Below are 23,198 nucleotides of genomic sequence, written 5' to 3' on the forward strand. Positions count from 1 at the left end.
TTAATCCGTGCAAGAGGGGTCATTGGTATGCGAAATAATCGGTATGCGAATGAATTTTCCCCATAAGAAATAATGGAAATCAAATTAATCCGTGCAAGACACCCAAAAGTATGAAAAAAAAAAATTTACCACATGAAATGTTAATTTTAATACACACAAACTGAAAAAGGCATGCACACTTACATGACACTTACTTTTATTGAAGATCTGGTGATGATTGATGGGATGGGAGGAGGGGAGTGTGTGTTAGTGTTTAGAAGGGGAATCCCCTTCCATTAAGACTTGAGGTGTCGAGTCCTTTTCTGGGGTTACTTCCCTTCTTTTAATGCCACTAGGACCAGCTTCAGAGTCACTGGACTTGTTTCGCACAACATATCTGTCCATAGTGGCCTGTACCTCTCGTTCCTTTATGACTTCCCTAAAGTGTTTCACAACATTGTCAGTGTACAGGTTGCCAACACGGCTTGCAATAGCTGTGTGAGGGTGATTTTCATCAAAAAAGGTTTGCACTTCAAGCCACTTTGCACACATTTCCTTAATCTTTGTAGTAGGCAACTTCTTCAATTTCTCTTTCCCCTCCTCTGAACCAGTTTCCTCAGGTCTGGCCTCTTGCTGTTGAAGTTGATCTATCAGCTCATCAGTGGTTAGTTCTTCATTGTCCTCCTCCACCAACTCTTCCACATCCTCCCCACTAACCTCCAACCCCAAGGACTTTCCCAATGCCACAATGGATTCCTCAACTGGCATAATCCTCTCAGGGTTAGCCTCAAACCCTTCAAAATCCCTTTTGTCTACACATTCTGGCCACAGTTTCTTCCAAGCAGAGTTCAAGGTCTTCTTAGTCACTCCCTCCCAAGCCTTACCTATAAGGTTTACACAATTGAGGATATTAAAGTGCTCTCTCCAAAACTCTTAGTCAGTTGAGTTTCTGAGGTCACTACAAAGCACCTTTCAAACAGAGCTTTTGTGTACAGTTTTTTGAAGTTTGCAATAACCTGCTGGTCCATGGGCTGCAGGAGAGGAGTGGTATTAGGAGGCAAAAACTTGATGTTAATGAATTTCATGTCCCCATAAAGTCGCTCTGCCACGTCTGTAGGATGACCAGGGGCATTGTCTAACACCAGGAGGCACTTAAGTTCTAATTTCTATTCAGTTAGGTAATCTTTCACATTGGGGGCAAATGCATGGTGTAACCAGTCATAGAAAAAGTCCCTAGTGACCCATGCCTTACTGTTTGCCCTCCACAACACACACAAATTCTCCTTGAGGACATTCTTTTGCCTGAACGCTCTGGGAGTTTGAGTGATACACTAATAAAGGCTTAACTTTGCAATCACCAGTAGCATTGGAACACATCAACAAAGTAAGCCTGTCTTTCATAGGCTTATGTCCTGGGAGTGCCTTTTCCTCCTGAGTAATGTAGGTCCTGCTTGGCATTTTCTTCCAAAACAGACCTGTTTCATCACAATTAAACACTTGTTCAGGTTTCAGTCCTTCAGTCTCTATGTACTCCTTGAATTCATGCACATATTTTTCAGCCGCTTTGTGGTCCGAACTGGCAGCCTCACCATGCCTTATCACACTATGTATGCCACTATGCTTCTTAAATCTCTCAAACCAACCTTTGCTGGCCTTAAATTCACTCACATCAGCACTAGTTGCAGGCATTTTTTTAATTAAATCCTCATGCAACTTCCTAGCCTTTTCGCTTATGATCGCTTGAGAGACGCTATCTCCTGCTAGCTGTTTTCCATGTATCCACACCAATAAGAGTCTCTCAACATCTTCCATCACTTGCGATCTTTGTTTCGAAAACACAGTTAAACCTTTGGCAAGAACAGCTTCCTTGATTGCCTTTCTGGTGCCCACAATAGTAGCAATGGTTGACTGGGGTTTCTTGTACAACCTGACCAGGTCGGCGATACGCACTCCACTTTCATACTTATCAGTGATCTCTTTCTTCATCTCTATTGGAATTCTCACCCTTATTGCTGTAGGGTTGGCACTAGAAGCTTTCTTGGGGCCCATGGTCACTTATTTTCCAGAAAAAGCACCGAAAACACTGTAATAATACAAAATATTCTGATTATGCTTGGATGTTACCGTGGAGGCTGGCTGGTAAACAATGCCACCGGCGGCACATGTGAGGCTGGCTGAGGGCGCACATTGGACGCGTCTTGGACGAAAATCGGTCAGCGGGTTTTTAAGCGGTATGCGAGGCAAAATTTTTGCGATTAAAGCAAGCGGTATGCGGATTAATCGTTATGTGATGCCAACGGTATGCGGGGGTCCACTGTATTAGCAAAGCGCTCCTACGCCACATTGGAAAGAGATTTCCTTTCATGCTCTTAAGAGTGGTACATGCATCATCACAGTCCAGAATTCTACCCAACCTCATGATCTTTCTCTTTCACATATCGATACTATTCCTATCACTATCGAAAAACATCATTCCCTCAATTCTTGTAGTGGTACTGTTATTCTGCCCCATACCATAGTCCAACAGAATTTCCAGACATGTGACGATGACATTCTCGAACAGCTGGAACCCCAAAATCTCCCAATTCTCAAGGTAGACACTTATGTTCTTCCTGCCCGCGGGCGAAGACTATACCCTTGCAATGTGGCTCGTTTAACTTTTGACAGCCGTGAACTCCCATCCTCTGTTTATGTAGCAGGATATCGGTTAAAAGTTCGGAAGGTGATCCCTACACTGCAACAGTGTAGGAATTGCTGGCGATTTGGCCACCCAGCAAAATATTGCAGATCTATAGCCAAATGCCCAGTCTGTGGTGCCGATGACCATTCTAATACATCTTGCAGTCGACCTCCCTCTTGCCTTAATTGTCATGAGGCTCGCCCTTCGTACTCGTGCCGTTGCCAGGTCTACTTAAATGAGTGGGAGATTCGTTGCCTCAGAGGCAGGTCTTCCTTATGCTATGGCAGTTTCTCATCTCCGCCTCCAAGGGAGACTACCCCATGTTTCTTATTCTCGTGTTTCAAAACGTCCCCCCACTTTTGGGGTCCCATCTTCTGCAGCCTCTGCGGTTGCCAGTCCCATAGTCACTCCTGTATCTAATTCTTTTGCTGTCCTGGGCTCAGACGTCCCTACTTCAACACCTCAGTCTGTCCTCACTTCGTGTTCTCCCTCACAAACCCCGGTATCAACAAGACCTCGTACGACACCACCTCCCAATCGTCCCTCTACTTCTCAGAGGTCCAACAAATCTCCTTTAACCCCTCCTTCCCATCATCCACCTCCACATTTTACCTTCTCGGTCTCTGTACCTAGGTCTTCCCCTTTCACTGGCTCCGTTACAAGTGTGGAGGTTCATCCTACTCTATGTACTGTGCCTTCCTCCCCTGTCCCCTCCCAAGTTTCTTCCTTTTCTGCCACCTCTCGGGTTTCTGCCTCTTCTGTCCCCTCCCACACTTCTCCAGTTCCACCCTTTTGCCCCCCCCCCCCTGCCTACCTTGGTACAGTCCATTACAGTTCTGATCTTTACTCAAACTACTCCTCCTTCCATCTCCAATGTCGTCTCCCATATGACGTCTCTGAACTCTGAAACACTTGAAGCAATCTTTGAATATATTGCAGAGACCAAACCATCAATGGACACTGATCCACCCTCTGTTCCTTCTCTTTCCTCTTCTCCATCTGCACAACTCCTTTCTTCACAACGCACCGTTCCTTCGCTACTTGAACGTTTTCCTTTGCCACCGCATGTGGACTTTTCTAACCCTTCAAGTCTGTAGGTACCCTTGCCTGCGGATTTCAGGTATCTTTATCGTTGCCAATCATGGCCTATTTACAGTGGAATATTTGCAGCCTCAGGGGTAATCAGGGTGAGCTTCAGATGTTGCTCTCCCAGTTTTCCCCTGTTGGTGTTTGCTTACAGGAACCAAAATTACACTCTGCCGTTATCTATCCCATCTCGGGCTATAATTATTGTATTCTTCAGATCCTTTTCCTGATGGGACCTTTAATGAAAGTGCCCTTCTTCTACGCACTGATATTCCGTACCATCAGCTATTTGTTCATACTTCGCTGCATTACACAGCAGCCCGTATCCACTTGCATAGGTGGTATACACTCTGTTCTTTGTATCTCTCTCCTTCTCGGGCATTATCTATCCCGGATATTGCCTTTCTTGTTTCGTCATTACCACCACCCACTTCTGTTACTTGGCGATTTTATTGCTCATCATTTCCTCGGGGGGGGTGTCTCGCTGTGATTCCCGTGGCATTCAAAGGCTTATCTTGCTACCCCCCCCCCCAAGTTTTAAATACAGGTACTCCCACCCGTTTTGATCCTCGGACTCGTGCTTTCTTGCATTGATCTCTGTCTGCTCTTCCTCCGCCGCATTAGACTTCACCTGGTCTGTTCTCCCAGATTTACGTGACAGCGTTCATTTCCCAATCATTCTTACTTCCCCTTCATATTCACCACCTCTTCGTAACCCACGCTGGCAATTTGATCAGGCAAATTGGAACCTTCACTCACAATTGTTTTTAGTGAGGTTCCTTCGTCCTCCATTGATGAGCTTTTACACCTCTTCTCGTCCTCCGTTTTAACCGCAGCTTCTAATTCTATACCCTAAACTTCGGGCAGGTATTCTCAGAAATGCGTGCCTTGGTGGTCTCCTGCTTGTGCTCGTGCAGTACGTTTGAAACGCGCTGCGTGGGGCAGGTTCCGGTACAATAGAACCACGGAGAGACTTATTGACTTTAAGCAGAAGCATGCGATCGCTTGCCGTGTCATCCATGACGCTAAACGCACTTGCTGGCGAGATTGTCTCCACCATCACCTCTGCTTCCTCTGAGTGCAGTCTGGAAGAAGTACGAAAACTGAGTGGTAAATATTCTCCTGGCCCGGCTCCTGTTCTGCGGGTTGCCGGTGTTGATATAGTAAACCCACGAATGTTGCCAATGAAATTGACAATCATCTAGTCCGTATTTCACAGGGGCTCCATCTATGCCCCTCGTTTCTTTCCTCAAAGTCTGCCAGAGAGTTAGAACCCTTGGACTTTTCTTCTCTCAGAGAAGAACAGTATAATGTGCCTTTTACACTGGAGGCAACACTCTCAGCTTGCCAATCATCGGTAGCTGGGCCTGACGACATTCATATTCGTATGCTACAACATTTACATCAGTCAGCCCTTGCAGTCCTATTACGCCTTTTCAATCTTATTTGGTCACAAGTTCTTCCACAGCTGTGGAAATCTGCCATTGTTCACCCTTTCTGCAAACCGGGTACTACGGGACATGAAGCCTCCCACTATCGTCCCGTTGCTCTTACCAGTGCAATTTGCAGTGATGGAACGCCTGGTAAATAGAAGTTTAGTGTGGTATTTAGAGACAACAGTCTCTCCACTCGTCAATATGGCTTTCGTAAGGGCCGTTCTACCATAGACCCCTTACTATGCTTAGATACACATGTTCGTAATGCCTTTGCGAATAACCACTCGGTTATTGCCATATTTTTTGACCTTGAGAAGGCATATGACACAACTTGGAGGTATAATATTTTGGCCCAAGCCCACTCCTTAGGCCTTCGAGGCAATCTACCATCCTTCCTTAAGAACTTTTTAACTGACAGGCATTTCCGTGTTCGGGTTAATAATGTGCTCTCCCCGGACTTTATCCAAGCTGAAGGTGTCCCCCAGGGATGTGTTCTGAGCACAACACTTTTTCTCCTTGCTATGAATGATTTGGCCTCTAGTCTTCCATCAAATATTTGGTCATCACTCTATGTTGATGACTTCGCTATTGCCTGTGCAGGCGCTGACTGTCACCTTATTACAGTTTCTCTCCAGCATGCAGTCGACCGTGTTTCCAATTGGGCCACCACACGTGGGTTTAAATTTTCCAGTACTAAAACCCACCAAATTACTTTCACTAGACGCTCTGTCATCTCCGATCATCCTTTGTACCTCTATGGCTCCCGTATCCCTGAACGTGATACAGTCAAGTTTCTGGGCCTCCTCTTTGACCGTAGGTTATCCTGGAAACCTCACATTACCTCTCTGAAGGCAACTTGTCACAGCCTTAGGCCTTCGAGGCAATCTACCATCCTTCTTCAAGAACTTTTTAACTGACACATTTCCGTGTTCGGGTTAATAATGTGCTCTCCCCGGACTTTATCCAAGCTGAAGGGAGCACGTGGGCAATTTTCCGCACGTGCTCGACCAAAAATCGAAAAATTATGGAAATTGAGTTATATATACCGAAAAATAGCTCAACTCTTTGGCAACACAATGGTACAAGAATCAATGTTCTAAGACGTTTCTACAAGAAATTAGTCATTTATATCAGGTATGGTAACGGCGATGTAGGTAGCGCGTCTGTTCTCAACCCATGTATTTTTTGGAATTTTTTCCTTGTTTTTTTTATTGCTTTTTCTTAGCATTATTCTTTCTAATATAATAGATTATTTGGCATCATATAAGAGTAGGTGGAGCTTATCAGTAGAGTGCCAGCCAATCGGGAGCCATCTGAGAACACTCGGCAGTACTCCCCCTCCAGATGGTGCCAGGTGAAATCACTTCATTATTACGTTTATATCAGCTTGTATATCAACTATATGGCTTATTTATCTATCAGAATTGATCTAATATGATATAATAAACACTATAAATAACAAACATGTTATATACTCTAGCCTGAATAAAATAGGCCATAATATGGCGAGAGTCCACCAGCAATATTTCGATATAAATGAGTTACTAGTCTCCTTGTTGTATTGTTTGGTCTGTGAGTGATAGAAAACGGTATTTTGAAGAGGATAACTGCACTAGAACATCAGTTTACTTAGAAAACCACTGAAACGCGATTTTCGCAAAAAAAAAAATTTTTTTGGAGACGGCGGGCCGGCCGGCGTTCCAGGCCTATATCTCGGAAGTAACTTTTTCACTTATTTCGCTAAATTACACCATTATTAATGATTGTATTGAAATGATTTTCACTGACAATATAAAACGAAGTGTGTGACTATTTGCTGCTTCTTTTTTTGGAATATATCAAATATTTTTGATTTTGTGGGATGTAAAAGTCGTGTCAGATGTATTCTAACGGTTGGGATTGTCGGAAGTGCCACTTGAAGTGCCATTTTGTCATGCCTTGCTGCCATATATGAAAAGTCATTAAATAATTATTTTTCTGTTTGTTGGCCAATCATACTGAAACTTTGTCACATTCTTCTACATATGAACCTCTAAATGTACACCAAAAATAAAAAAAATTGGTTGAAAAATAAAAAAGTAGGTCGAAATTTGGACGATGCGCCCTAAAGGTGTCCCCCAGGGTTGAGTTCTGAGCACAACACTTTTTCTCCTTGCTATAAATGATTTGGCCTCTAGTCTTCCATCCAATATTTGGTCATCGCTCTGTTGATGACTTCGCTATTGCCTGTGCAGGCGCTGTCACCTCATTACAGTTTCTCTCCAGCATGCGGTTGACAGTGTTTCCAATTGGGCCACCACACATGGGTTTGAATTTTCCAGTACCAAAACTCTCCAAATTACTTTCACTAGATGCTCTGTCATCTCTGATCATCCTTTATACATCTGTGGCACCCGTATCCCTGAACGTGATAGTCAGGTTTCTAGGCCTTCTCTTTGACCATAGGTTATCCTGGAAACCTCACATTACCTCTCTGAAGACAACTTGTCACAGCCGGCTGAACCTTCTTAAAACCCTTGCTCATCTTTCATGGGGAGCTGATCGTCGAACTCTCCTTTGCCTACATTCCACCCTCATTTTATCGAAACTTGATTATGGTGACAAGATCTATTCAGCTGCCTCTCCTGCTACTCTATCTAGCCTCAACCCTATTCATCACCAAGGATTACGTTTATGCCTTTGTGCTTTTTGCTCTTCCCCTGTTGAGCCTCTATGCAGAAGTGAACGTTCCATCCTTATCCGATCGCCGTGATGCCCATTGCCTTGGCTACTATGTACGCTCTCATGATCTCCGCAATCCTTCCATTTACAGAATGGTCACCGTTATTAGACATTCTTTATTTGTTAGCCGCCCCTGTTTGCTCCGTCCCTTCTCTCTTCGCCTACATTTGCTCTTGTCTTTTCTTCAATTTCCACCTTTCTATGTTCGTGTAGCATCTCACTTTTCCCTACCCCCCTGGGAAGTTCTAGTTGTTCGAGTCTGTTCTTTCTCACTCCCTTGCTCTAAAGCCCAACTGTCTACGGTAGCTTCCTGCTCTTTTTCTTGACCACTTCCACTTTCTCATGCCATTGCAGTGTACACAGATGGCTCCAAGTCTTCTGACGGCGTAGGATTCGCAGCAGTGTTTCCGGACAGTGTTGTACGAAGGCATTTACTATCTTCGGCTAGTATCTTTACTGCTGAATTGTATGCCATTCTTGCAGCATTTATCCGTATTGCATCTATGCCTGTGTCATCATTTGTGGTTGTCTGACTCCCTTAGTGCTTCACAGGCTATACAGAAATTTGATACACCTCGCCCTTTAGTCCTCCGTATCCAACTTTGGCTATGCCGCATCTCTACCAAGCATAAAGATATTGTTTTTTGTTGGGTCCCTGGTCATGTTGACGTACAGGGCAGTGAACAGGCAGACACTGCTGCACGGTCAGCAGTACATGACCTACCAGTTTCATATAGAGGTGTTCTATTTACGGACTATTTTGCTGCAATAGCTACCCACCTTCACACCCGTTGGGAACAACATTGGTCTACTCGGTAACAAACTTCAATCTATTAAACCGAGTATAGGTTACTGGCCGTCTTCTTGTCACCAGTGCTGAGGTTGGGAGACTACTCTCCCCCGTCTCCGCATTGGCCATGCTCGTCTTACTCATGGATATCTCGTGGAGAGGCGCCCTGCTCCTCTGTGAGAATTGTCAGGTTCCATTATCGGTCAGCCACATTCTGTTAGACTGCCTACTTTATCAACGAGCACGCAAAATGTACCTCCAACGTCGTCTTCGCTCCGCTGCTCTCTTTACCTTTCCTTCTCGCTAATGGACCCTCCTTTCATCCGGACTCTCTCATAAACTTTGACAATAACTGACTGACTTCACAAACTCTGATACCTTCAGCCCTTTCTACCTTGATCTTTTGCTACCCTCTACCCTGCACTATCCCCTGTCCCGCTGTTTTCTGTAACCTACTGATCGCCCCTCCTCCCTTCTGCCGCCCAATACCCTCGCTTCCTTTCCTACCCTGCAGCGCTGTATAGCCCTTGTGGCTTAGCGCTTCTTTTTTATTATAATAATAATAAACACCTACTCCTCACATCTTTGAATTATACTGAATTGTTATAATTAATGCTTAAAAAAAACTCATCAAAGATATTATTGTGGGAAATGTAATTTAGTATTTAAATGGTAGGATTGTCAGTAAAACTGATCCAAACTGAAATATCCCCACACTTCCTTTAATTGAAAAATTGTCAAATTTTGGTCAGTTGTAAGGTATGAAAACTTCTTGTACACTAAGAAAAAATACAACTTAATGCAGATATGCCTCGGGGTCTTGTGAGGGAGTTGGTGTGACCATGATGTACGGTTAGCATTGCTTGCATGCAACCAGTATGACTTGAAAAAATTGCTGTTAGAATGGTTCATGAATTGTGACCCACTTCTTGTTTCATTTGGTAATATGGCTTCTTGTGCAAGGTTTGTAAAACGAAATTAGTGTAGATAATATTCTAATGTGTTTAGAATATGAATGCAGATTTATTATTAGAGATTTAAAAGGATATTGAGTAAATGTGAAAGCAAAAAACAATTTCCCAGAAATATTTTAAAACCCATTTCAGACTAATTTGCTTTACTTTGTCATTTCTACATGGTTAGGGTAACCATGGAATGTGCTGGTTACAGTATCACCCAGTACCTAGCTGCCTCCACTGGGATCTTGGTGAAGGATGTTCTGAAGTTTGAGCTTGAAAAAAAAAAAAAAAATGCAAAATTATATAAGGCCTAGTGGCAGAGCCATTTGGTTTGTACAAAGAACCATTAAATTTCAGATAATGTAGTAAACTTGTTATTCTCCCTGTATGTTTAAAGCTCATAAGTTCTCTAAGTCAGTATACATTCCATATTTTCTAAACTTATTTTAACCCATTTAAACAGTCGTAAATTATCAAATTTTTGAGACCTTTATTTGTACCTAAAGACTTCTTAGTGGTTTAACCCCAATGTGAATGCCATTAATATATTTTTATGGTTTAATTTTAATATATTTTGGTTTAACTTTAATTTCTTTCAACAGCGTGAAAGAACTGTCTCTCGCAGTAAACTGCAGTTAGTTGGCGTGACAGCCATGTTTATAGCGAGTAAATATGAAGAAATGTATTCTCCAGACATTGCAGATTTTGCATACATCACAGATAAGGCATACACCAAAAATGAAATTCGCAAAATGGAAGTAAATATTCTCAAAACACTAGATTTCAATGTATCCTATCCACTTCCATTGCATTTTCTCCGAAGAAACAGTAAAGCTGGATCAGTAAGTACTGTGGTTTATATTTTCTATGAAGTGGTGTGCATGTGAAAAACTAGAAATTGGATAGTTTAAATGAATTAGGTAAATTGAATAGGGCATGTTAGGAAAGTTTTAACATGTACATCTTTCTGGGTCACCCTGCCTCAGTGGAAAACAGCCGGCTTGCTTTTTTTTTTTTTTTTTTTTTTTTTTTTTTTTTTTTTTTTTTTTTTTTTTTTTTTTTTTTTTTTTTTTTTTTTTTTTTTAAGGGGGGGGTGTACATTTATAGATGGAGTTGTAAAAGTAAATGCTAGGGTGTTGGAGACTGGGGTGGGACTAAATTATGGGGAATAAAGTGCAAAATGGGAATTGTTACTGTGTAGTGATGATACTGTGCTTCTGGGAGATTCTAAAGAAATTGGAAAGGTTAGTGGATGAGTTTGGAAGGGTGTGTAAAGAAAGTTGAAAGTGAACATAGATAAGAGTAAGGTGATGAGGGTATCAAACGAGTTACGTAAAGAAAAACTGGATATCACATTGGAGGGAGCGAGTATGGAAAAAGTGAATGTGCTCAGATATTTGGGAGTAGATTTGTCAGCATATGGGTTTATGAACGATGAGGTTAAGCATAGAATTGATGAAGGAAAAAAAAAAAAGTGGTGCATTGAGGTTTCTAGAGACCAGAAACTCAATCCATGGAGGCAAAGAAGGGAATGTACGAGAGAATAGTGATACCAACACTTGTATGGATGTGATGCATGGGTCGTGAATGCTGCAGTGAGAGAGGCTTGAGGCAGTGGAGGTGTCATGTCTATACCTGGAGAGGGCTTCGGGGATTAGCGGCCCAGTCTGTGACCAGGCCATTGCCTCTAAGGGTAGTGTGGTGTAAATATTATGCAGAGAATAAGTAGTGTACAAATTAGGAAGTGTGACGTTACTAAAAGTATTATTCAAGAGGTCTGAAGAGGGGTTATTAAGGTGATTTCCTCGTTTAGAGAGGATAAAGATATTGACTTGGAGGGTATAAATCTGTAGTGTAAAGGAGGAGGGGGTAGAGGTTGTCTTAGTAAAGGATGGAGGAACAAGGTAAAGAAGTTGTGTGCAAGAGGCCTGGACATGCAGTAGGCATGTCAGCATGTTAGATAAGAATGGAGACAAATGGTTTTTGGTACCTGAAGAGCTGTTGGTGTGAGCAGGGTAATATTTTGTGAAGGGATTCAAGGAAACTGGTTAGCTGGACTTGAGTCCTGTAGGTGGGAAGTACAATGCCTGCACTTTAAAGGAGGGGTTTGGGATATTGGGCGTTTAGTGACATCTGAATTGTCATATCTGGACACCTCTGCAAAGACAGTGATTAAGTATGGATGGTGTTTATTTTTTGGGTCACCCTGCCTCGGTAGGAGATGGCTGGCGTGTTAAAAAAAAAAAAAATTTTTTTTTATTTATTTTTTTTTATCACACTGGCCGATTCCCACCAAGGCAGGGTGGCCCGAAAAAGAAAAACTTTCACCATCATTCACTCCATCACTGTCTTGCCAGAAGGGTGCTTTACACTACAGTTTTTAAACTGCAACATTAACACCCCTCCTTCAGAGTGCAGGCACTGTACTTCCCATCTCCAGGACTCGAGTCCGGCCTGCCGGTTTCCCTGAACCCCTTCATAAATGTTACTTTGCTCACACTCCAACAGCACGTCAAGTATTAAAAACCATTTGTCTCCATTCACTCCTATCAAACACGCTCACGCATGCCTGCTGGAAGTCCAAGCCCCTCGCACACAAAACCTCCTTTACCCCCTCCCTCCAACCTTTCCTAGGCCGACCCCTACCCCGCCTTCCTTCCACTACAGACTGATGCACTCTTGAATCAAGTTATTCTGTTTCGTTCCATTCTCTCCACATGTCCGAACCACCTCAACAACCCTTCCTCCGCCCTCTGGACAACAGTTTTGGTAATCCCGCACCTCCTCCTAACTTCCAAACTACGAATTCTCTGCATTATATTCACACCACACATTGCTCTCAGACATGACATCTCCACTGCCTCCAGCCTTCTCCTCGCTGCAACATTCATCACCCATGCTTCACACCCATATAAGAGCGTTGGTAAAACTATACTCTCATACATTCCCCTCTTTGCCTCCAAGGACAAAGTTCTTTGTCTCCACAGACTCCTAAGTGCACCACTCACCCTTTTCCCCTCATCAATTCTATGATTCACCTCATCTTTCATAGACCCATCCGCTGACATGTCAACTCCCAAATATCTGAATACATTCACCTCCTCCATACTCTCTCCCTCCAATCTGATATCCAATCTTTCATCACCTAATCTTTTTATCCTCATAACCTTACTCTTTTCTGTATTCACTTTTTCTTCTTTTGCACACCCTACCAAATTCATCCACCAATCTCTGCAACTTCTCTTCAGAATCTCCCAAGAGCACAGTATCATCAGCAAAGAGCAACTGTGACAACTCCCACTTTGTGTGATTCTTTATCTTTTAACTCTACGCCTCTTGCCAAGACCCTCGCATTTACTTCTCTTACAACCCCATCTATAAATATATTAAACAACCACGGTGACATCACACATCCTTGTCTAAGGCCTACTTTTACTGGGAAATAATTTCCCTCTTTCCTACATACTCTAACTTGAGCCTCACTATCCTCGTAAAAACTCTTCACTGCTTTCAGTAACCTACCTCCTACACCATACACCTGCAACATCTGCCACATTGCTCCCCAATCCACCCTGTCATATGCCTTTTCCAAATCCATAAATGCCACAAAGACCTCTTTAGCCTTATCTAAATACTGTTCACTTATGTTTCACTGTAAACACCTGGTCCACACACCCCCTACCTTTCCTAAAGCCTCCTTGTTCATCTGCTATCCTATTCTCCATCTTACTCTTAATTCTTTCAATAATACCTGGTAAAGGTATACTCAACAGACTTATCCCCCTATAATTTTTGCACTCTTTTGTCCCCTTTGCCTTTATACAAAGGAACTATGCATGCTCTCTGCCAATCCCTAGGTACCTTACCCTCTTCCATACATTTATTAAATAATTGCACCAACCACTCCAAAATTATATCCCCACCTGCTTTTAACATTTCTATGTTTATCCCATCAATCCCGGCTGCCTTACCCCCTTTCATTTTACCTACTGCCTCACAAACTTCCCCCACACTCACAACTGGCTCTTCCTCACTCCTACAAGATGTTATTCCTCCTTGCCCTATACATGAAATCACAGCTTCCCTATCTTCAACATTTAACAATTCCTCAAAATATTCCCTCCATCTTCCCAATACCTTTAACTCTCCATTTAATAACTCTCCTCTCCTATTTTTAACTGACAAATCCATTTGTTCTCTAGGCTTTCTTAACTTGTTATATTGCTATATTTTTAGGTTGATGCAGCCCAACACACCCTGGCTAAGTACCTCATGGAGCTTTGTCTACCGGAATATTGCATGTGTCATTATAAAGCCTCTATGATTGCTGCTGCTGCCTTGTGCTTTTCACTAAAGTAAGTTAAAAGGACTTTGGTTTGAAGTTTGCAAACCACCTTGTAACTATTTCATAAATTGAAATCTACTTAAAAATAGTGAATATAATGAATCTTTTTTTTAAATTGTAGCACTGAAAACTGTATTGTAGGATAAATCTGTTTACTACAGGGTGCTGGATGGCAGTCCATGGAATGACACGCTTGTGTACTATTCTTGCAACACTGAAGAACAGCTCATGCCAGTTATTTGCAAGATGGCTGCTATAGTTGTTAAGAGTATATCGTCAAAACAACAGGTAAGTTTTAATGCTTTCAAATATTTGAATCCTGTGGAATACAGCAAAAAATTGTCTTGTATAATTTACAATTTCAGCTTCAGATTGTAGACAATTTTTTTTATAAATACTACAGTGGAATTTTCCTACCAGTAGTATGTAAACTAATATTGTATTTTATTATTAAAGATTGTTTTGACTAGAAGTAATTTAATGTACAGTATTTTAAAAATTCTCAAAGGAATTGACAGGTATGTATTGTAATTCTGTTGGCTGTTAACCACAGTCAACAACGTAAATGAACTTGACACTCGATCTGGTAAGTTAGAAAATCTTTCTAATACCACATGACTTCGACTCTCTTGGAATTCAGTGTTCATAAAGAACTGCAAGAAGCCTCATCTTGTGCCTTGAGCATTCTGTGGAGAGGGAACATGGACACAGGGGTCATCCCAGTCACTAAAAATGGTCCCACTCCACAAAAGGGACAATAAAGGAGTTGCGAAGAATTACTGATAGTGCTAACATCCTATATCATACATCTTTGAAAGGGTTCTAAGAAGCAAGATCACCACCCATCTAGATACCCATCAGTTAAACAATCCAGGGCAACATGGGTTTAGAGCAGGCTGCTGCTGCTGCCTGTCTTAACTATTGGATCACTGACAAGGTTTTGGATGCTGTGGAGGACAAACAAAATCAGACGTAGTATACACACTTTGAAAGCCTTTGACAAGTTCGACCATGGTGTAATAGCATACATTGTGTAACAAAGTTGGTAGATGGATCTATAACTTACTAACAGATAGAACACACAGTAATAGTAAACAGTAAAGTCTGAGGTAGAAAGCTGTTCCAAAAAGCACAGTACTCTCTCCCATCTTGTGCCTCATCCTCAGATATGTAAGCCACAGCAGTGTCTTCCTTTGCTGATGACACCAGAGTTGCAAGAGTGTCCTATATCGAAGACACTGCAAGACTCCAAGTGGACATCGATCAAATCTTTAACCCTTTGAGGGTTGACAGGCCCTCTCCGAGACTTGTTCTCAGGGTCGGCCAAATTAAAAAAAAAAAAATCTTATTAAAAGATCGAGAATCTTTTCCCGATCATAATGACACCAAAAGTATGAAATTTGATGGAAAACTTGCGGAATTATGCTCTCGCGAAGTTAGCGGTCTCGACGATGTTTACGCATCAGCGATTTTTGCCCACTTTGAGCCCTATTTTCTGCCAATTCCAGTGTACTAGTCTACAAAAATCATAGCTATTTCTCTAGAACTCCATATTTTCTATTGAATGAGTACAAGAAACCACTCATTTACTGATTTCAACTATCCAATACAGTGGTCAGAATTTAGCAATTTTGCCAGTTTCACACAATTTCCAAATAGGGTCCAGAATAAACAAGAAAGACATTCCTGGCACTAAAATAACATTTCCTCTGTTCGTTAGTCACATCCCCAGGCCCCTCTTAATTTCTTTGGCTTTCCACTTTCAATTTCTATTCTTACAAAAAAAATAGAAGATTTACTGTTATGCAGACTGCTGCATTAGTGTAGAAATGGTATAAATAATATCGGCGCACTTGTGAAAGAATATTAGACTCGCCAGTTGACGTGTACTGGACGCTTGGCATGATTTGTTTACTTTTGAACTTTGGTCCTCTTCAAGGGGGGCTCCTTGGCGTGGTGAAGAGGCTCTTGGTCTGAGGAATTAGCCCTGTCGGTCTTCTTCCTCAGACCGAACCTAATTACCCCCCATTCTCCCCTCCCCTATCCCATCCTCCCCATCCTCCCCTTTTTCCATTCCTCCTCCTCCTCCTCATCCCTCCCTTTTGCCCTTCCTCTTTTTAGCCTTCGTGATTTCTCTCACAGGCGCGCTAGTTCCTAGGTAGGGGAAAGGACACCGGGGTCCATCCCATTCCGTTGAGGTTTCTTGGCGGTGGCGTAGTTTGCCGTGGAATCTGGATTGCCTAGGGATGTCCCGATCCCTCTCCGGTATCCCGGAGTAGCTTTGGGTGTCTTTTGGGCGACGGGTGTATCTCTGGAAGCCACCTTTCGGATTCCGGGGGTGGTGGCTGAAGGAGGTATGCTTTGTGGCGGATATCCGGCCGCCCTCTCTTTTGTCCACCGAGGTAGCTCGGCAGATGTGAGGTTGCTATCCCAGATTGCTGGTTTACTGGCATGAAGGGTAGGGTATGGCACGGGTTCCATGCTGCATCTGCGCTACTAGCGGTGTCGAGTCCTCTTGGGCGCGGAGGGAGATTTCTGGCCCTTTCATTCCTCCTAGGAACTATCCCTCCCCGGTCCCCCCCTTTTTTTTTCTTTTTTTTATTTTTATTTTCTTTTCTTTCTTTTTTTTTCTTAAAAACAAAAAGAAAGAAGTAACCTAACCATGGCAGCCCTAGTCCATGAACCTGGTACCCCCGGGCCCCTTCTTGATACCGCATCCCGTTCTGACCCCGCCTCGTCTTTGGACCACTCTTCAGACATTCCTCATGCCTCTGTACCTATTGCCGGTGCTGTTTCCTCACCCGCTTCAGGTACTGAGGCCTCGACTGACTCCTTCGATTTATCAGACCTTCGCTCTCCTCTGACTATGCTTCCGGCCTCTCCCTCTACGGTGCGGCAATTTTCAAATCGCCGACCCGTTCCACGTCGGACCAACTCTGGTCCCACGCCTAAACGTCAACGACAATTACCTGCTGATGATACTTCTCCACCTTCACCTTCTCGTTCTTCTCAGAAACGATCGACACGTCCTTCACTACCTTTCCACGCTCAGTTTCAGACTGAACAGTGGACTAAATTCTTCACTTTACGACCAACTTCCTCTACTGCCTATCTTTCTGACCATAGTATTGGCAAGGCACTCCTACGCCATGTTGGTAAAGATATTTCTTTTCATGCTCTTAAGAGCGGTACGCGCATCATTACCGTACAGAATGCTACCCAGGCTCGTGAGCTCTCTCGTCTTTCCCATATAGATACTGTTCCTGTCACCCTTGAAAAACATCATTCCCTCAATTCTTGTAGTGGTACCGTTATTCTGCCCCATACCATAGTTCAACAAAATTTCCAGACATGTGGCACCGACATTCTAGAACAGCTGGAACTCCAAGATCTCCCAATCCTCAAGGTAGACACTTACGTTCTTCCTGCCCGTGGGCGGAGACGATACCCTAGCAATGTGGCTCGTTTAACTTTTGACAGCCGAGAACTCCCATCCTCCGTTTATATAGCAGGACATCGGTTACAAGTTCGAAAGGTGATCCCTACACCACAACAGTGTAGAAATTGCTGGCGATTTGGCCATCCAGCGAAATATTGCAGATCTATCGCCGAATGCCCAGTCTGTGGTGCCGATGACCATTCTCATACGTCTTGCAATCGATCTCCCTCTTGCCTTAACTGTCATGAGGCTCACCCTTCGTACTCTCGCCGTTGTCAGGTCTATTTAAACGAGCGGGAAATCCGTTACCTCAAAGAGACAGAAGGTCTCCCTTATGCCATGGCAGTTTCTCATCTCCGCCTCCAAGGGAGACTCCCACGTGTTTCTTATTCCCGTGTTTCAAAACGTCCCCCCACTTCTGGTATCCCATCTTCTACACCCACCTCTGTGGTTACCTCTCCCATAATCACTCCTGTATCTAATCCTTTTGCTGTCCTCGGCTCAGACGTCCCTACTTCAACGCCTCAGTCTAATCTCGCTTCTTCGAGTTCTCTCTTACAAGCCTCAGTATCGACGAGACCTCGTATGACACCTCTTCCCAATCGTCCCTCTACTTCTCAAAAGTCAAAAAAAGGTCCGGTAACACCTCCTACCCATCTTCCACCTCCTCATTTTACCCTCCCTGTCTCTGTCCCTAGTTCTTCCCCTCTCACTGGCTCAGTTACAAGTGCAGAGGTTCACCCTCCTCCTCGTAATGTACCTTCCTCCCCTGTTCCCTCCCAAGTTTCTTCCTCTTCTGCCACCTCCCAGGTTCCTGTCTCTTCTGTCCCCTGCCACGCTTCTCCAGTTCCCTCCACCCTTTCGCCCCCCCCTACCTTGGTACAGTCCAATACAGTTCCAATCTTTACTCATCCTCCCCCTACCATTCCCAATATTGTCTCCCATACGACATCTCTGAATTCCGAAACACTTGAAGCAATCTCTGAATATATTGCAGAGACCAAACCATCAATGGACACTGATCCACCTTCCGCTCTTTCTCTCTCCTCTGCTCCATCTGCGCAACTCCTTTCTTCACAGCGCACCGTTCCTTCGCTGCTTGAACATTTTCCACTGCCTCCGCATGTGGACTTTTCTAACCCTTCTAGTCCGTAGGAACCCTTACCTGCGGATTTCAAGTATCTTTATCATTGCCAATCATGGCCTTTTTACAGTGGAATATACGCGGCCTCAGGGGTAATCGGGGTGAGCTTCAGATGTTACTCTCCCAGTTTGCCCCTGTTGGTGTTTGCTTACAGGAACCAAAATTACACTCTGCTGTTATTTCTCACATCTCAGGCTATAATTTATTGTATTCTTCAGATCCTTTTCCTGATGGGACCTTTAATGAAAGTGCCCTTCTTCTCCGCACTGATATTCCGTACCATCAGCTATTTATTCATACTTCGCTGCATTACACAGCAGCCCGTATCCACTTACATAGGTGGTATACGCTCTGTTCTTTATATCTCTCTCCTTCTCGGGCATTATCTATTCCGGATTTTGCCTTCCTTGTTTCGTCATTACCGCCACCGATTCTGTTACTTGGTGATTTTAATGCCCACCATTTCCTCTGGGGAGGGTCTCACTGTGATTCCCGTGGAATTCAGTTAGAGGCTTTTCTTGCCACCCACCCCCTCCATGTTTTAAATACAGGTACTCACACCCATTTTGATCCTCGGACTCATACTCTCTCTTGCATCGATCTCTCAGTTTGCTCTTCCTCCTCCGCATTAGACTTTACTTGGTCTGTTCTCCCGGACTTACATGACAGTGATCATTTCCCAATCATTCTTACTTCCCCTTCATATTCGCCACCTCTTCGCACCCCACGCTGGCAATTTAATCGGGCAAATTGGAACCTTTACTCACACCTGACTGTTTTTAAAGAGGTTCCTTCTTCGTCCTCCATCGATGAGCTTTTACACCTCTTCTCGTCCTCCGTTTTCACCGCAGCTTCTCATTCTATACCCCAAACTTCGGGCAGGCATTCTCAGAAATGCGTGCCTTGGTGGTCTCCTGCTTGTGCTCGTGCAGTACGTTTGAAACGCGCTGCATGGGGCAGGTACCGGTACAATAGAACCACAGAGCGACTCCTTGATTTTAAACAGAAGCGTGCGATCGCTCGCCGTGTCATCCGTGACGCTAAACGCACTTGCTGGCGAGATTGTCTCCACCATCACCTCTGCTTCCTCTATGAGTGCAGTCTGGAAAAAAGTACGAAAACTGAGTGGTAAATATTCTCCTGACCCGGCTCCTGTTCTGCGGGTTGCCGGTGTTGATATAGCAAACCCACTAGATGTTGCCAATGAAATTGGCAATCATCTGGTCCGTATTTCTCAGGGACTCCATCTATGCCCCTCATTTCTTTCCTCAAAGTCTGCCAGAGAGTTAGCACCCTTGGACTTTTCTTCTCTCAGAGAAGAACAGTATAATGTGCCTTTTACACTTCAAGAACTGGAGGCAACACTCAGCTTGTCGATCATCGGCAGCTGGGCCCGACGACATTCATATTCGTATGCTACAACATTTACATCAGTCAGCCCTTGCAGTCCTATTACGCCTTTACAATCTTATTTGGTCACAAGGAGTTCTTCCACAGCTGTGGAAATCCGCCATTGTTCTCCCTTTCCGCAAACCAGGCACTACGGGACATGAAACCTCCCACTATCGTCCCATTGCTCTTACCAGTGCAGTTTGCAAAGTAATGGAACGTCTAGTAAATAGACGTTTAGTGTGGTATTTAGAGACACACAACAGTCTCTCCACTCGTCAATATGGCTTTCGTAAGGGACGTTCTACCATAGACCCCTTACTGCGCTTGGATACGTATGTTCGTAATGCCTTTGCGAATACCCACTCAGTTATTGCCATATTTTTTGACCTTGAGAAGGCATATGACACAACTTGGAGGTATAATATTTTAGCCCAAGCCCACTCCTTAGGCCTTCGAGGCAATCTACCATCCTTCCTTAAGAACTTTTTAACTGACAGGCATTTCCGTGTTCGGGTTAATAATGTGCTCTCCCCGGACTTTGTCCAAGCTGAAGGTGTCCCCCAGGGATGTGTTCTGAGCACAACACTTTTTCTCCTTGCTATTAATGATTTGGCCTCTAGTCTTCCATCAAATATTTGGTCATCACTCTATGTTGATGACTTCGCTATTGCCTGTGCAGGCGCTGACTGTCACCTCCTTACAGTTTCTCTCCAGCATGCAGTCGACCGTGTTTCCAATTGGGCCACCACACATGGGTTTAAATTTTCCAGCACTAAAACCCACCAAATCACTTTCACTAGACGCTCTGTCATCTCTGATCATCCTTTGTACCTCTATGGCTCACGTATCCCTGAACGTGATAGTCAAGTTTCTGGGCCTCCTCTTTGATCGTAGGTTATCCTGGAAACCTCACATTACCTCTCTGAAGGCAACTTGTCACAGCCGGCTGAACCTTCTTAAAACCCTTGCTCATCTTTCGTGGGGAGCTGATCGTCGAACCCTCCTTCACCTACATTCCACCCTTATTTTATCGAAACTTGATTATGGTGACCAGATCTATTCAGCGGCATCTCCTGCTACTCTCTCTAGCCTTAACCCCATTCATCACCAAGGATTACGTTTATGCCTTGGTGCTTTTCGCTCTTCCCCTGTCGAAAGCCTCTATGCAGAAGCGAACGTTCCATCCTTATCCGATCGCCGTGATGCCCATTGCCTGCGCTACTATGTACGCTCTCATGATCTCCGCAATCCTTCCATTTATAGAATGGTCACTGATATTAGTAGACATTCTTTATTTGTTCGCCGCCCCTGCTTAGTCCGTCCCTTCTCTCTTCGCCTTCATTCGCTCTTGTCTTCTCTTCAACTACCACCTTTCTATGTACATGTAGCATCTCACTTTTCCCTACCCCCCTGGGAAGTTCCAGCTGTTCGAGTCTGTTCTTTCTCCCTCCCTTGCTCGAAAGCCCAACTGTCTACGGTCGCTTCCCGCTCTCTTTTTCTTGACCACTTTCACTCTCATTCTCATGCCATTGCTGTGTACACAGATGGCTCTAAGTCTTCTGACGGCGTAGGATTCGCAGCAGTGTTTCCGGACAGCGTCGTACAAGGGCATTTACTATCTTCAGCTAGTATTTTTACTGCTGAATTATATGCCATCCTTACAGCACTTATCCGTATTGCATCTATGCCTGTGTCATCATTTGTGGTTGTCTCAGACTCCCTTAGTGCTTTACAGGCTATACAAAAATTTGATACACCTCACCCCTTAGTCCTCCGTATCCAACTTTGGCTACGCCGCATCTTTACTAAGCATAAAGATATTGTTTTTTGTTGGGTCCCTGGTCATGTTGACGTACAGGGCAATGAACAGGCAGACACTGCTGCGCGGTCAGCAGTACATGACCTACCAGTTTCTTATAGAGGTATTCCATGTACGGACTATTTTGCTGTAATATCTTCCCACCTTCACACCCGTTGGCAACAACGTTGGTCTACTATGCTCGGCAACAAACTTCAGTCTATTAAACCGAGTATAGGTTACTGGCCGTCTTCTTATCACCAGTGTCGAGGTTGGGAGACTACTCTCCCGTCTTCGCATTGGCCATACTCGTCTTACTCATGGATATCTCATGGAGAGGCGTCTTGCTCCTCTCTGTGAGAATTGCCAAGCTCCATTATCAGTCAGCCACATTCTGTTGGACTGCCCACTTTATCAACGAGCACGCAGAATTTACCTCTGTCGTCGTCTTCGCCCCGCTGCTCTCTCTTTACCTTCCCTTCTCGCTGATGGACCCACCTTTCATCCGGACTCTCTCATTGACTTTTTGACAACGACTGACTTACTTCACAAATTCTGATACTTTCAGCCCTTTCTACTTGTATCTCTTGCTACCCTCTACCCCCGTACTATCCCCTGCCCCGCTGTTTTCTGTAACCTGCTGATCATCCCCCCTCCCTTCTGCCATCCAATTCCCTTGCTTCCTTCCCTACCCTGCAGCGCTGTATAGCCCTTGTGGCTTAGCGCTTCTTTTTGATTATAATAATAATAATTTTGAACTTTGGTAAAAATCAAACATTTCTTCTGCTTTGAGCTCAATTTCAAGGTACTTTTCATTGTAAAATCAGTCAAAATCAGCTCTATTTCTGTAATGTCTTCCATTCTATAAAATGAGACCAAAAAAAACTAAATACAAGAATAAATACCATACGAAAATACAGTGCAAAGTCGCTGTTTTAATCCAAAAACATGGTCAGTTTCTTTTCTCATTATGCACTGTGTGCTGCAGGATTTTTTTTATACTGTGCGCACTGACCACACAGACCCATTCTTTCATGTGTGCCTACCAGCTTTCTCCCACTAGATTTGAGGGCGCTAGAATTTAGGCGTACTAGTACGTTAAAAACCCTGGGTCGTAAGCCGTACTAGTACGGCCGAAACCCTCAAAGGGTTAAATGGGCTGCGGAAAACTGAGGTTAAATGAAGAGAAATTTCAATTGCTCAGATATGGGGAAACTTTAAATTAAAACTATCGGAGTATAAAACAAATTCCAACCATACAATAGTGAAAAACTAATGTACAGGGCCTGGGAGTGATGTCAGAGGATATTTTTCAAAGATCACAACAATGTGTATACCACACCTGCAAGAAAAATGATGGGCTGGATAATAACCTTAAAAAGGAGGGATGCCATGCCCATGATTCTCTACAAATCACTTTTTCTCTAGG

The 23,198-nt window shown here is 43.8% G+C and overlaps 1 protein-coding gene across 2 annotated transcripts in view; it reads left to right on the forward strand.

The window, feature by feature from the left end:
• The window catches only part of LOC128701304 (G2/mitotic-specific cyclin-B), a 49,234-nt gene that overhangs the window by 16,114 nt on the left and 9,922 nt on the right, over window positions 1-23,198 (forward strand). For both annotated transcript variants that reach the window (XM_070100403.1, XM_070100402.1), the window contains exons 5-7: window positions 10,254-10,493; window positions 13,888-14,006; window positions 14,158-14,284. In XM_070100403.1, coding sequence (XP_069956504.1) covers window positions 10,254-10,493; window positions 13,888-14,006; window positions 14,158-14,284 — 486 coding nt within the window. The remainder of the gene's footprint in view (window positions 1-10,253; window positions 10,494-13,887; window positions 14,007-14,157; window positions 14,285-23,198) is intronic.

This window comes from Cherax quadricarinatus, chromosome 72 (assembly GCF_038502225.1).
Source record: "Cherax quadricarinatus isolate ZL_2023a chromosome 72, ASM3850222v1, whole genome shotgun sequence".
Classification (NCBI taxonomy): domain Eukaryota; kingdom Metazoa; phylum Arthropoda; class Malacostraca; order Decapoda; family Parastacidae; genus Cherax; species Cherax quadricarinatus.